Source organism: Phascolarctos cinereus, unplaced genomic scaffold, assembly GCF_003287225.1.
Source record: "Phascolarctos cinereus isolate Bilbo 61053 unplaced genomic scaffold, phaCin_HiC Scaffold_1;HRSCAF=81, whole genome shotgun sequence".
NCBI lineage: Eukaryota > Metazoa > Chordata > Mammalia > Diprotodontia > Phascolarctidae > Phascolarctos > Phascolarctos cinereus.
This window is the reverse complement of record NW_027555514.1, coordinates 92,640,152-92,653,904: the sequence shown is the minus strand read 5'-3', so window position 1 is coordinate 92,653,904 and position 13,753 is coordinate 92,640,152. Positions and strand designations below refer to the sequence as shown.

The 13,753-nt window shown below is 48.0% G+C and overlaps 1 protein-coding gene across 1 annotated transcript in view; it reads left to right on the top strand.

Annotated features, from left to right (window-relative positions):
* The window catches only part of SSPO (SCO-spondin), a 95,715-nt gene that overhangs the window by 61,051 nt on the left and 20,911 nt on the right, over nt 1-13,753 (top strand). The window contains 14 exon segments of the mRNA XM_078152987.1: nt 525-694; nt 1,404-1,450; nt 2,158-2,349; nt 2,523-2,693; nt 2,932-3,132; nt 3,486-3,582; nt 3,718-3,917; nt 4,427-4,593; nt 9,483-9,643; nt 9,916-10,136; nt 10,385-10,426; nt 10,605-10,760; nt 11,235-11,462; nt 11,798-11,965. Of these exon segments, the coding sequence (XP_078009113.1) occupies nt 525-694; nt 1,404-1,450; nt 2,158-2,349; nt 2,523-2,693; nt 2,932-3,132; nt 3,486-3,582; nt 3,718-3,917; nt 4,427-4,593; nt 9,483-9,643; nt 9,916-10,136; nt 10,385-10,426; nt 10,605-10,760; nt 11,235-11,462; nt 11,798-11,965 (2,221 nt within the window).

Genomic DNA, 13,753 nt, shown 5'->3' with positions numbered 1-13,753 from the left:
TCTGTGGACCATGCTGTCCATGGTTTTTTTGGCAAAGACACTGGAGTGGTTTGTTATTTCCTTCTCCAGTGGATTAGGGCAAACAGAGGTTACTTGACTTGCCCTGGGTCACGCAGCTAGTATTTGAGACCGGGTTTGAACTTTGGTATTCCTGACTCCAGGCCCAGCACTATATCCATTGAGCCACCTAGCTGCCAAAGATTACAAGGTACAGACCCAGTGTGCATTGGCAGAGGGAGTTTCTACACTGGGAATTCCCTATACCATGAAATCATAGGTCCAGATTCCTCTATCCTCTACCAAAACCTTTTTCCCTCTTCCTTTTCCATTCTCTTTTTCCTTCTTTCTGCTTTTCTTCCTGTCTTCTCACACCCCCATTCGTCACCAAGTCCTCCACCTGTCTCCCTGACCAGCACCTAGCCCATGCCTGTGTCTGCCTTCATGCCCTTGACCTCTCACCATTCTCCTTTCCCCTTCCTGTGTTCCTGCTGACCCATGACCTCTTCCATCTCCTGTGCCACCAGCATTGTGTGTGGCAGTGCCAGCCAGGCTGTTACTGCCCTCGGGGCCAAGTGCTGAGCACAGATGGCACTGCCTGCGTGGATCCAAGCTACTGTGGCTGCCTCGACCTGCTGACTGGAAAGCGGCATCAGCTGGGCTCCGTATTGACACGACCTGATGGCTGCAATGAGTGGTGAGGGCTGGGGCATGGGCCAGGAGGAGAGCAGGGTAACAATAACAGTAGAAGCTCACAGCACATTAGGCCTGTGTAGAACTATATTTTTCAGAGACTTTTTATGTCTAATTTATCTCCTTTGATGCTCAAAACAACCCCATGCAGTTATTATTCCCATTTGACACAAGAAAACACTGAGATTTATAGGAGGTAAGTGACTTTCCCAAGGTCACGTAGTGAGGTAGTGGGTAGGCTAAATGACTCATTTATTTGTATTTTTTTAAATGAGAGGGAGGGAATGTTGCATACTTTCTGATACCGGAAAATGTGTTATTTCTAGATATAGCCACATGGTGGTGCAATTTATTAGTTTTTCAGATCCTTGAACTCATGCAGAGAAAAGACCTAACAATGGGCTGGGAACCGCTCCACTAAGGGAGGGGACCTGGTAGGGCTCACTGCCTATGGAGGGAGATAGGAGAATGGAGAGGGGGCAGGAGAGGGATTGAGCAGAGTCCGTCATTCAGTCCTCCAGAGAGTGTCTCAATGAAGGTTGTGCCCCTTCCTCTGGAGGGTCTAGACTAGAGGCAAAGTTTGAGGGGGACTCCTTGGGGAGGAAGCATAGCTCACTTTCCCCTCACACACAATGTAAACACCTTGGGTCAAATCCTTATACGTCCTCTATTGGTTATGGCTTTGAGACTGAACCGCTGTCTCTTTCACTTAGCACCTGCATGGAAGGGAGGCTGAATTGTACTAACCTGCCTTGCCCAGGTGAGTGCCTGATTTAGGGAAAAAAAAGACCAATGAGGATAAGGGAAGAAGGGGCTCAGCCATCGGGCCAGGGAGGTGGTGTGAGCCCCATCCATGCCCATCTGGAAGAGGCCTTAAAGGTCATTTATTATTTATTTTAATTTAATTTAATTTTTTTTGGTGAGGCAATCAGGGTTAAGTGACTTGCCCAGGGTCACACAGCTAGTGTTCTGTGTCGGAAGGTGAATTTGAACGCAGGTCCTCCTGACTCTAAAAGGTTATTTAGTCTAAGGGTCTCATTTTACATTTAAGTGTACTAGTAAGTGTACTAGAGGCAGCTAGGTGGTTCAGGGGACAGAGTGCTGAGTCTGGAGTCAGGAAGACTTGAGTTCAAATCCCACCTCAACACTTACTAGCTGAGTGACCCTGGGCAAATCACTTAACATCTATTTGCTTTAATCTACTGGAGAAGGAAATGGCAAACCACTCCAGTATTTTTGCCAAGAAAACCCCATGGACAGCACTGGTGTGCTGTGTGGTTCATGAGGTCCCAAGGAGTTGACGCTACTGAGCAATGATACCGAGTCCCAGAGAGGTTTAGTAATTTGCCCAAGGTCACACAGCTAGTAAGTTGTGGAACCCCATTCGAAACTCTATCCTCTGACTCCAAATTCAGGGCTCTTTGTAATATTTTTTTCTACTCTTCTGCTCCTGTTCTTCCTTCATAGTACCTGGAGGCTGGTGTTCTTGGTCTGAATGGACACCGTGCACCTTGCCATGTGGGGGTGAGAATCGTGCCCGATCGCGGACTTGTGCCTGCCCCCCCCCTCAGCATGGAGGGGCTTCATGCCCAGGGGAGATTGGAGAACCTGGCTCACAACTTCAGCGGGAGCCCTGTCCCAGACTCACTGCGTGTCCAGGTATTAGGCTGGGTGGGCTCCCTTAGGTGTCCCAGATCCCCATTCCTTCCAACAGGGACCTGAATCCCTGGTCTGGATGTGTCTGACACCTACAGTACTTGTAATGATCCCTTGATGATACCAGTGCCTGAAATGGTCACCCTGACATAGATGCCTCTGTTCCCCTGGTACAGTGGATGGTGGCTGGAGCCCATGGGGACCATGGTCCCCTTGCAGTTCTTGTACTGGGGAATCATCTCGGAGGAGGGAGTGTACCCATCCATCGGCAGAGATCGGGGGCCGCCCTTGTCCTGGGAGGCACCAGGAGAGCCAGGCCTGCCAGGACAATTCTACATATTGCACAGGTGAGGAGGACCCCAGGGGGGGACCTGCATTTCCAATTCTTCTTCTTTGTCCCTGTGACCTCTACTCTCCTTTTATCCCTCCCCCCCACCCCAGCATTTTTCTCTCTTTTTTAGGATTAGAGTGTTCTTAGCCTTTCTGTCCCACCGTCTCCAAGAAATGGCGTAAGACCAAAGATATAGATAGAGGGGAAAAGCTAGGAATAGCAGTCTTTTTAGTATTCTCATCTTTTCCCTGCAGACTGTGGGGGTGGTCAGGGACTTCTCCCTTGTGGGAAGCCCTGCCCCCGATCTTGCCAGGACCTGTCCCCAGGGAATGGGTGCCATTCTGACCCATCTGATTGCCAGCCCTCTTGTGGATGTCCACTTGGCCAGCTCTTCCAAGATGGGCTCTGTGTGCCTCATGCTCACTGCCGCTGCCAGTACCAGCCCAGAGCCATGGGTCAGTTCCTCCTTCACCTTGCTCCTTTCCTCCCACAACCAAGGATGCAGCCTAAGGTTGCAAGTGGGGAATGGAATCGGGGGGGAGAGAACAACCACCTGATGTTTCTTCCAGATTCTTGTACTTCTCAGGCCTCCATGTTCCCCTGTGATCCCATGGTATGCTCCAGGGGTTAGGTGTTTCTATCCCCCTGAGCCAAGAGAGCCTCACATCCAGGAGGGGAACCCCACTGGAGAAAGAAGTTGGGGGAAAACAGATACATTTGGCAAGCTGAACTCCTCAGAGGAACAGGGAGGGCGGGACAGGGGACTGTGCTATCTAGGGTGCTCATACATATGAACCCTTCTTCCCAGGGATCCCTGAGAATAGAAGCCGTTCAGTGGGGTCCCAGGTCAGCTCTTGGGAGAGTCTGGAGCCTGGAGAGACTCTGATGGGTCCTTGTGACAATTGGTGAGCTGTTTTGGGGTAGGACTGAGAGGGAGGGGACAGGATTTGGAAAAGGGCCAGGTTAGTACATAGAGTTAGCTGCTGGGGATGACATGGGCCCACTAACTTTAGATTCCCTCTTCTCCATTATCTCCGCAGTACCTGTGTGGAGGGCACACTGCAGTGCCAGGAAGTGCCTAGCTGTCCAGGTCCTGGGGGGTGGACACTGTGGGGCCCTTGGGAAGCTTGTAGCATGTCCTGTGGAGGTGGAGAGCAGCTACGCTCCCGGCACTGTGCCCGCCCCCCGTGCCTGGGCCCTGCCCGCCAGAGCCAGACTTGCCATACTCAGGTCTGCAGAGGTGAGTTCTCTGAACTTTCTGCTCACCTACACACCTCCCTGTGGTTCTCAGGCCCTCCTTAGTCCACCATTGCCTTTCATCCTTTTCTTCTGCTTTGGGGATGGGTCTTTGACCTACACCTCCACTCTGGGGAAAAGACTTTGAAATGGGGTCTCAGCAGCTTTATGAAGGGAGGAGGGAGCCTGGCACAAGGTCACTGGGGGCAAGAGGTGGAGAATATCACCTTCCTTATGATAGAAATGTTGCCCTAGGTAGAATGTTTTCTAAGACTAAAGGGGGAAAAAAAGCATTTATTAAATGTTTACTGGGTGCTAAGAAGCATTGTGCTAAGCTCTGGGAGGGTGAATGGTCATAAGTTAAATATGTTGATGGAGACTGAAGGGGGCCCTGGGCCAGGTTCTTACTGTGAGCAATGGGTTAGACACCAAGCATGCCAGAGATGGACAGCTGAGCATTGAGGTGGGCATGGGTGACAAGGAGGACATGCTGAAATAGGTATCTTCTCATAGAAGCAGGTTGTCCAGCCGGAAGGCTATTCCGGGAATGTGAGACAGATGAAGGCTGCCCCTTCTCTTGTGCCCACATCACCCAGCAGGTGGACTGTTTCTCTGATGGCTGTGAAGAGGGCTGTCACTGCCCACCAGGAACCTTTCAGCATGGTCCCACCTGCATACAGGTCAGAGCTCATTTCTTCCTTGGGAATCATCTTAGCTTACCCCCTAATTGATTTCCTTTATGGGTTCCTCCAAAATGTGCTGAGTCTAAAGATGTGTCTTTGTTTATTAACTTCTAATTTTGTGGGTAGATGCCTGGACATATTGTTTGCACCCCAGGCCTTGCCACTGCTTGCAGCTACACTAGTCTCCAGAGGCTAGTAATTCTCCCTCTGCCCTCTGCCTGGCCCCCATCCCCTTTCCTAGGAATGAGCCTATCCTCTATAAATGTTTTCAGCCGACACCACATATTCCTGCCCAGGAAGTCTTACCCCTGAACCACGGTGGATCAGGAGCTCAGTCTTAGAGCTAATTTGGTATCCTTTTGAGTGGGGGCTCTTATATTTTTTTGTGGCCTGGACTCCTTGGTCAGTCTAATGAAGCCTATGACCTCTTCTCAGAATAATGTCCTTAAATGATGGAAGGAAATGCTAAATTTCAGTTAGGGGTTAGTTAAAGTAAAGGTATGATTTTCTTTTTCCTATATAAGTTTAAAGACCTTCTGAAATCTATCCACAGACCCCTTTGGGGAGTCCTGCTCTAGGGCTAGAAGTGAGCCTTACAGATTTCATTTTACAGATGTCTTTTGCAGCACTTAGCACAGTGCTCAACACATAGTAGGTGCTTAACAAATGTTTATTGATTGATGAGGAAATTGATACCCAGAGAGAGGAAGGTCATATAAGTAGTGAGTAGTAAGTAGTAGATCCACTTTACAACTCGGCACTCTGATTCCCAATCTAGTACTCTTTGCACCACACCAGGCTGCAGAAATCCCAGACTTTTCCCACTTCGCCTTGCCACCTGTCCCTCAGGCTCTTAGAGCAGGCATATACAACGTGTGGCCCATGGGTGGTATGTTGTGCAAGCCTATTTTATATCCTCTATATTTTTTGCAGGCCATCCCAAATCCTTTGGCGGGCCACAAGCAGCCTGTGGGTAGTATGTTGTGCAGGCCTGCCTTAGAGACAGACCGCAAGGTGGTGCGATGGATAGAATACTAGGCTCAGAGTCAGTAAGACTTGAGTTCAAATTTGACATCAGATACTTACTAGCTATGTGGCCCTGGGAAAGTCACTACACCTCTGTATGCCTCAGTTTTCTCATCTGTAAAATGGGAATAATGTGAAAATTAAAAGACTTAATCTTTGTAAAGCGCTTAGCACAGTGCATGGCACATAGTAGGTGCTGAATCAACACTTGTTTCCTTCTGTGTGGCACATAGTGGCCATTGAATAAATGCTTGTCTCCTTCCTTCCTTAGGGATCTTCTGAGGAATTCTACTGATTGTAAAACTAGGGAATAGACAGGAGGCAAGTAGACAAAGGGAAAGAAGAAGGGCTCTCTGGCGAGTGGCTGTGTTCACTCCCTGCTTGTTGTAGATTTGCTGACTGGGGCCTTCACTCTGGCTCAGAGCTTGAGTGCAGAAAGCTTCACTTCTCTTCTGACTGCCGTCTTGTCCCTGGCTCTGCCCTGGTCCCTGCCCATATGGAAGTGGGTCAGCTGGTTCTTTCCCCCACTTTGGTTCTGTAGCCGTCACTCCATCTTCTCGGCTCAGTGCTCTGAGAGCCAGTGTTACGTAATGGCGAGAATACAAGGATTAGACCTTGGTTTGAATCCTGCGCTGACGCTTGATTGCTAGGTGGTCCCAGATATAGTCACAGAGGCAACTATACCTCTCTGAGCCTCAGTTTCCTCATCTGTAAAACAGATAAAAATGCACTTGTGACCACCTAGCCCACGGGGCCTGTCTTGAGGAAAGCATTTTGTTAAACTTGCAATTGCTATAGAAATGTATTCTTCTGCCCTGGGCCTTGACTCATGCAAGGAGAAAGGTGCATTCCTGCCAGCACCCCAAAGAGTCCAGTCTGGCTTCAAACTGTGCCACAGGGATCTGATGGCAATTGTGCCTGTTAAACTAGAGAAGGGCTTCAGGACCCCAAATGAGATAACACGTATAAAGCACTTTGGAAATTTTCACATGCTTTACAAGTGCCAGTCATTTTGTAAACGGCCTGGAAACCTTAAAGCACTGTATAAAATCATTATTGTTATTTATTATTATTATTATTATTATTATTATTATTATTACTATTATTTTTTGGCTAGACAGTGGGGTTAAGTGACTTGCCCAGGGTCACACAGCTAGTAAGTGTCATGTGTCTGAGGCCAAATTTGAACTCAGGTTCTCCTGAATCCAGGGCTGGTGATCTATCCACTGCGCCACCTAGCTGCCCCCCATTATTGTTATTTTAAAAAGCATTGTTATCATTCTGTGTTTTCTACTGCCTGATTTCTTCCTGGTTTGAACATAGATTCTGTCTCTAATTCTTTGATCTAATTCTGTGCTTACTAGTCAGTTATTAGGGCTGACAGGTGAAGGTAAACACACTCTCCTTTTGTCCTGTCTATCCCCCAGGAAGAAAGGAAATCAGCATTTTAAAGCACCTACTATGTTACAGGCACTGTTCTAAACACTTTACAATTATCTCATTTGATCCTCATGACAACCTCGCGAGGCAGGTGCTAGTATTATTCTCATTTTACAGTTGAGGAAACTGAGACAAATAGAGGTTAAGCTGTTTGTCCGGGGACACACAAACCGATAGGTCTCTGAGGCTAGATTTGAACTCAAGTCTTCCTGACTCTAGGCCTAGTGCGTTATCCACTGAGGCACTTAGAGCTGGAACCTTAGAGATGAAAAAGCGGAACCCTCTCATTTGTGAATGAGGAAACTGAGTCCGAGAGACGTCAGCTGGCTTCCTCAAGATCATCCAGGCAGCAAAAAGCAGAGCAGGGATTCAAACCCAGGTGTCTGAGCTTTCAGATCCAAGCTGATCCAAGGGCCGTCTCCAGTCATCCTGATCTACATCTGGCCACTGGACCCAGATGGCTCTAGAGGAGAAAGTGAGGCTGGTGACTCTGCACAGTCCTCCCTCACTTAATCCGATTCCGTCATGGTTTGTTTTGAGATCAAGTATTGAGAGAACAGAGAAACTAGCTGGTACTGTAGATGGAGCGCTGGGCTTGGAATCAGGAAGACTAAGCTTCACGAGTTCAAATCTTCAGACACTTACTAGCAGTGTGACCCTGGGCAAGTCCCTTAACCCTGTTTGCCTCAGTTTCCTCACCTGTAAAATGAGCTGGAGAAGGAAATGACAAGTAACTTTAGTATCTTTTCCAAAAACAAACAAACAGACAAAAACACTGTAGAAATGTTGAATGGCTGGGCCCAAAAGGGAGTCATTAGTGATTGAATGTCAACTTGGAAGGATGTCTCTAGTGGTGTGCTTTTGGGATCTGTTTTTGGCATTGTGCTGTTTGATTTGTTTTTAATTGATGACTTGAATAAAGGCATAGATGCTGTGATTATTAAATTTGCAGATGATACAAAACTAAGAAGGCTAGCCAGGAGTGAACTGGAGCCAGATTATTAAGTTTCAGTGTTAGCATTTGCATCTTGGGAATCAGCAAATGCTACAAATCAGGGCTTGACTCGTTTTGTTGACTGTCTAGATTTGAGAAGGTGATGGAGAAAATGTCAGTAATGCAGGTTAAACTCAAAATTATGTTATGCGTGCAGGTTTTTGTCCCCCTCGGAAAGCCAGCTGTTAAACATTGGCCAGCACATCTCTGGGGAGAACTCACACAGTGGACAGTAGAATCGAAAAGATTTCACAACAGACTAGAACATTGGGCTGAATCTGATAAAATGAAACTTGGCAGGAGTAAAGGTGAAGTCTTCAAAAAGTTGACTTAAAAAATATAAGATAAGGGAGATGTGGCTAGATAGTAGTTCTGTTGGAAGGAATTTGGAAATTTTGGTGAGTGGGCCATAAATTTAATACAAGTGAAGAGTATGTTATGACAAGCGCACAAAGCTAAGGTGGTCTTTACCTACGCTGAAAGTCAGCATGTTCAGAACTTTTTGTTGTTATTGAAGGTTTTCAGTTGTGTTTGACTCTTCGTGACTCCATTTAGGATTTTCTTGGCAGACTTACAAGAGTGGTTTGCTATTTCCTTTCCCAGCTCATTTTATAGATGAGGAAACTGAGGCAAAGAGGGTTAGGTGACTTGCCCAGGGTCACACAGCTAGTAATTATCTGAGGTCAGATTTGGACTCAGGAAGCTGAGTCTTCCGGATTCCAGGCCTATCACTTTGACCACTGCCCCATGTTTAGAACTAGGGAAATAGTAATCTTGCTGCCCTCTCTTCTGGTCAGACCATATTGTATTGTGTGTGTTGTGGGAGCCACCTTTTAGGAAGGACATTGATGAGCTGGAGAGTATCCCTCAGAGGTGAATCAGATTGCTGAGGGGCCTTGAGATCATGTTGAATGGGAAACAGTTGAAGGAAATGAAGATGTTTATTGATAGTGACAGATAGATGGTGCAATGGATAGAGCTCTGGGCTTGGAATCAGAAAGACCTAGGTTCAGATCTGGCCTCAGACTTTTAGTAGCTGTGTGATCTTGGGCAAGTCACTTAACCTCGCTAAACAGTCCTTGACTGTAAAATTAATCATAGTCCCTATCTCCCAGAATAGTGAGAATCAAATGAGATAATATTTGTAAGGTGCTTAGTATAATGCCTGGCACATAGTAGGTGCTATAGAAGTGTTAGCTATAATAATAATAATAAAAAAAATAATTGTTATTACATGTTGTAGAGAGGATTCTGGTTCAGGTACAGTTTGGATAGGGGAGCTTCTGAGGTCTCTTCCAGCTTTTTGAGTTTCTGTGACTTTCCTCCAGCTTGCCTCAAGCACAGCCCCTGCTCAGGCACCTGGTGGGAAGGGGACATTTTTTCTCTACCATGGCTGACTATATTCCTTCCCCCTCCATTTCCTCAGGAATGCCCATGTATCCTGACTGTATCCCTGCTACAGGAGTTGGAAGCTCATAGCCCAGAATCCAGGGCACCTCTACCCACCTTGGGGGACACTGGTCAGCTCCTGGGGCCTGGGGATGAGCTAGATCCTGGCCAAACCCTCAGAATGGGTTGTAGCAACTGGTGAGATGGCCTGGGGGGGAGGTAGAAGGGAGATCCTGGAAACCTAGCTTAGGAGAGGAAAGGTTAGGAGAGTGGGGGTCAGGGAAGATGGAGGAATTGAAGGAAGAAGGGCCTGAGGGGAAGGAGGAGAGTAGAGGCAGGGGTCATGTGGGAAGGCAACTTGAGGCTCTCTGGTCTGTTCTCTTCCTGACATCTACAGAAGCAGGTGCCTCAGCCAGGCTTCTTTACTCATTCTCTACCCAATTCCATGTGTTTTCTTCCATGCCCCTCAGTTCCTGTGCCCACGGGCAGCTCACCTGCTCCCTCCTGCACTGTCCTGTGACTGGGGGCTTTACTCCCTGGAATCAGTGGGGGCCTTGTTCCCGCTCCTGTGGGGGAATGGGCACCCGCACCCGCACACGGAAATGTGCCCACCCCAAACCTGCCCATGGTGTCCAGGACTGCCAAGGACCCCGCCAGGACCTCGCATACTGTCTCAGCCCAGACTGTCCTGGTGAATGGGGAGTGGAGAAAGAAGAGGAGGTGGATGGGCAGATTGGGAAGCAGGGTTTGGTCTTCCTCTGTCCAATTCATCCTTTACCTCTGTTTTTCTCTCTTTATGGGTCTGTATTTCTGTCTCTGAATTTCCCTCACTTTCTCTGCTTCTTTCTCTCTTGTTGTCTCTGTCTGTCTTTCCATCTCTGTCTCTATCTCCGGCTGTCTCTCTGTCATTGTCTGTGCTGATATTCCCTCTCTCCATAGAAGCTGAAGGATCCACAGTAATGCCAGGGACAGCCCTCCCAGGTAAGGCCTGGCCCCAGATTCTCTGGCTCTGAAATTTCTGTCTAATGGGCTCCTAACCCCTTTGCAAACCCTTTCTCTCATCACTTCTCTTCTGGAGGAGGAGAGCTCTTAAACTCTTTTCCCTCCTATTGGGTCCATTCCTCTTCTCAGACTAAGCCTCTGACCCTTTCCCCACCAGGCGGCTGGGGGCCATGGTCCCCTTGGTCCCCCTGCTCACGAAGCTGCACAGATCTAGCTCATCCAGTCCTTCGTGGCCGGAGCCGCCACTGCCTGGCCAACTGCACCAATGGGAATTCCATCCAGGAGAGGCCTTGCAACTTGCCCCTGTGTGCAGGTACCCCTATCCATATCCTGGATCCCCCTACCATAAGGGCCTCCAACCCTCTCAACCCTGCAAGGGAAACCAAATAGCTCCTACCAAATTCCAAGTTAATGATTTATACCCTTAAGTACTGTAACATACTCTTCAAATCTCTCTCTAAACATTATCTTATCAAAATGCCTCTGAAGATGGGTTGTTATCCTTATTTGACAGAGGGGAAAACTGAGACTCAGAGAGATAGAGCTGAATTGCTCAAGGTAATACAGCAAATCGGCAGTTAAGCTGGGATCAGAGCCCCCATCTCTAGACTCCTCACTGAGATTATAGTTTGGCCCTTGAGCCTAGGCTGGTGGTGCCACCTAAGGTTAGGATTCTGGTTTGATCTGGGGAGAACCATCCAAATGGCCTGTTCAGGATGAGGAGAGTTTAGGAGACAGGGGATTGGTCCAGCTAAAGAACTGACCTCTTTTGTATCCTGTCCCCCAGGACAGCCTCCCTCCCCAGCCATGCCCCTGTGCCCTGGCCCGGGTTGCACTGGGGCCAACTGCTCCTGGACAGAATGGGCTCCTTGGGCCCCCTGCTCCCGGAGCTGTGGTGTGGGCCAGCAGCATCGCCTGCGGGCATACCACCCCCCTGGGCCTGGTGGGCATTGGTGCCCTGACATTCTTACTGCCTATCAGGAGCGCCGATTCTGCAACCTGTGGGCATGCCCAGGTAAGGGGATGCTGTTTGAGGTAGAAAGGGGCACCATGAGGAGTTATAGCATCTCATGAGTAGTGCAAGGGGTCAGGGAACCTGCCATGTCTGGGCACAATGTCCATCCTCAGCTTTTCACCTTGCTCCCATACTGGCTTTCTGCCCGGGTTCAGTGACGTGCCTGACATCACTTCCATTGCCCCAGGACACCCAGTGGCTATCCTGGTGCCCTGTAGTTTCTTATCTAGTACAGGGTATCCCCCAAAGACATTTTTGTCAAGCAGGAGGTGTTGGAGGGTGATTATGAACCCCCTGCCCATGTGGAAGCTGATCCCTTTCATCTCCTCTTACAGTGGCTGGAGGCTGGTCTCACTGGAGCCCTTGGTCCTGGTGTGACCGGAGCTGTGGAGGAGGTCGCTCACTGAAGAGCCGGAGGTGCACCCGCCCTCCACCCAAGAATGGGGGAGCCCCCTGTGCTGGGGAGCAGCATCGTGTCCGGCTTTGTAACCCTGAACCTTGTGGTAAGGTAACAATCCCACTCAAAGGAGATAGTGAATCTGAAGCACTTTGGACACCAGAAAAGTGCTGGGTAGTTGTCAGCTATTATTGTTATGAACAATAATTAAATTCTGGATGGGCAGCAGTGTGGCACAGAGGATAGAGAGCTGGCTTCAAGTCAAGATGACCTGGGTGCGAGTGACACCTTGGATTCATGCTAGCTATGTAACCCTGGGCAAGTCATTTAATGCCTCAGTGCCCCAGGAAGCTCTTGAAGTTCCCTCTCTGTATTGGTAGAGGATGTTTCCCCACCAGCAGTTCCCAATATCAATAAAGTCATGGATCCTATTTAAAATAAAATAAATTATTAACATGATGTCAATACCACTATGAATTCTTTTATATAGAGATTTCTACTTTGCCAAGAGTTTTCCCACTTGTTAGCTCCTTTGAGCCCTTAGACAACTCCAGTGTGGGGGGAAGGCTGGGCTGGGATTATAATCTTCCTTGGGCAGATGAAGAAATTGACAGGAGAGGCCCCAGGGCATGGGCAGTCTCCCAGTCTAAGCACCTGGGGATGCTTTTTTGTCCTAGCTTGGGTCCTCCATCTTTGATTTTCTTCCCTGGCTTTTCCATTGCCAACAGCTGTTGTTTCAAAATCCAAGGCTTTTTTTTTTCTTTCTTCCCCAACAAAGCTGGAGGAGAAGACAAAGCTTCTCACTTCATCTTACTTTGGAGCAAGCACAAGAAAGGGAAACAGAGGTGGCAAAGCAATCAACTGAAGGGACAGTTATAAAGTGTGATGACATCTCAAAGGCCCCCATCTTGTAATATAAACTGACAGTGATTTTTTTTTAATCAGAATATAAATAGAGATGTACCCAGATGCTGCTGGGCTTCCCTTTGGAGATGCAAAGTTAGATTTGATAAGGACCACTATATTCAAGGAGTTTACACTTCCATAAGAGGCAGTGTGTGATGTAGTGGACAGAGATCTGGTCCTGAAGCCAGGAAGACCCAGGTTCAAGTCTGTAGTTCCTATGGGCTATGTGACCCCGGGCAAGTCCATCTAATTCCTTGGTGGTCCATGCCGGAGATGTCAAATGTGCAGCTAGCTTCCCTGAACCAGATGAAAATGTAATTGGGAAATATTTAACAAAAACAAATCAAAATGGAACACAACATAGATAATGTTAATTTGTGATTTTTTAAGCCAATATGCAGCAGGGATCTATTTCTCTTTGAGTTTGATACCACTGGTCTAGGCAATAGTCTAAGACTCTAAGTTGCCTGGAGGAGGGGCCAGCTTGTATTAGTAGAAGGAATTCCCTGTACTACTGAAACTGCAGACCTAGTCCTTGTTCCTTCAGTGTTCGAAGATAAAAGACATGCACACAAATTACTTTGACACAAGGGAAGTTGAGATACCTATCAAGAAGCAGGCTAGGCGAAGTGTCCTGATCATAGGATCATAGATTTAGAGCTGAAAGGGACATTAGAGACCATTGAGTCCAACCTCCTTATTTGCAGATAAGGAAACTGAGGCTAAGAAAGGGTGACTTGCCCAGGGTCCTACAGTTAATAGGTATATGAGGAAGGTCTTCTTGATGCCAGACCTAGCACATAGTCTTTACTACCACTTACTTGCCCCTCAAGAACTTAGTCACCTTTAGATGGGAGGCAGAGGGGGAAGATCAGAAAAGGTTTCATGGAGGAGGTGTGGCCTTAAGGCACGGGAGAGACTTCAACAGATGGAAATGGGTATGTGGGGAGGGGTTCATTCCAGGTATGGGGGATGGCCTAAGTAAAGG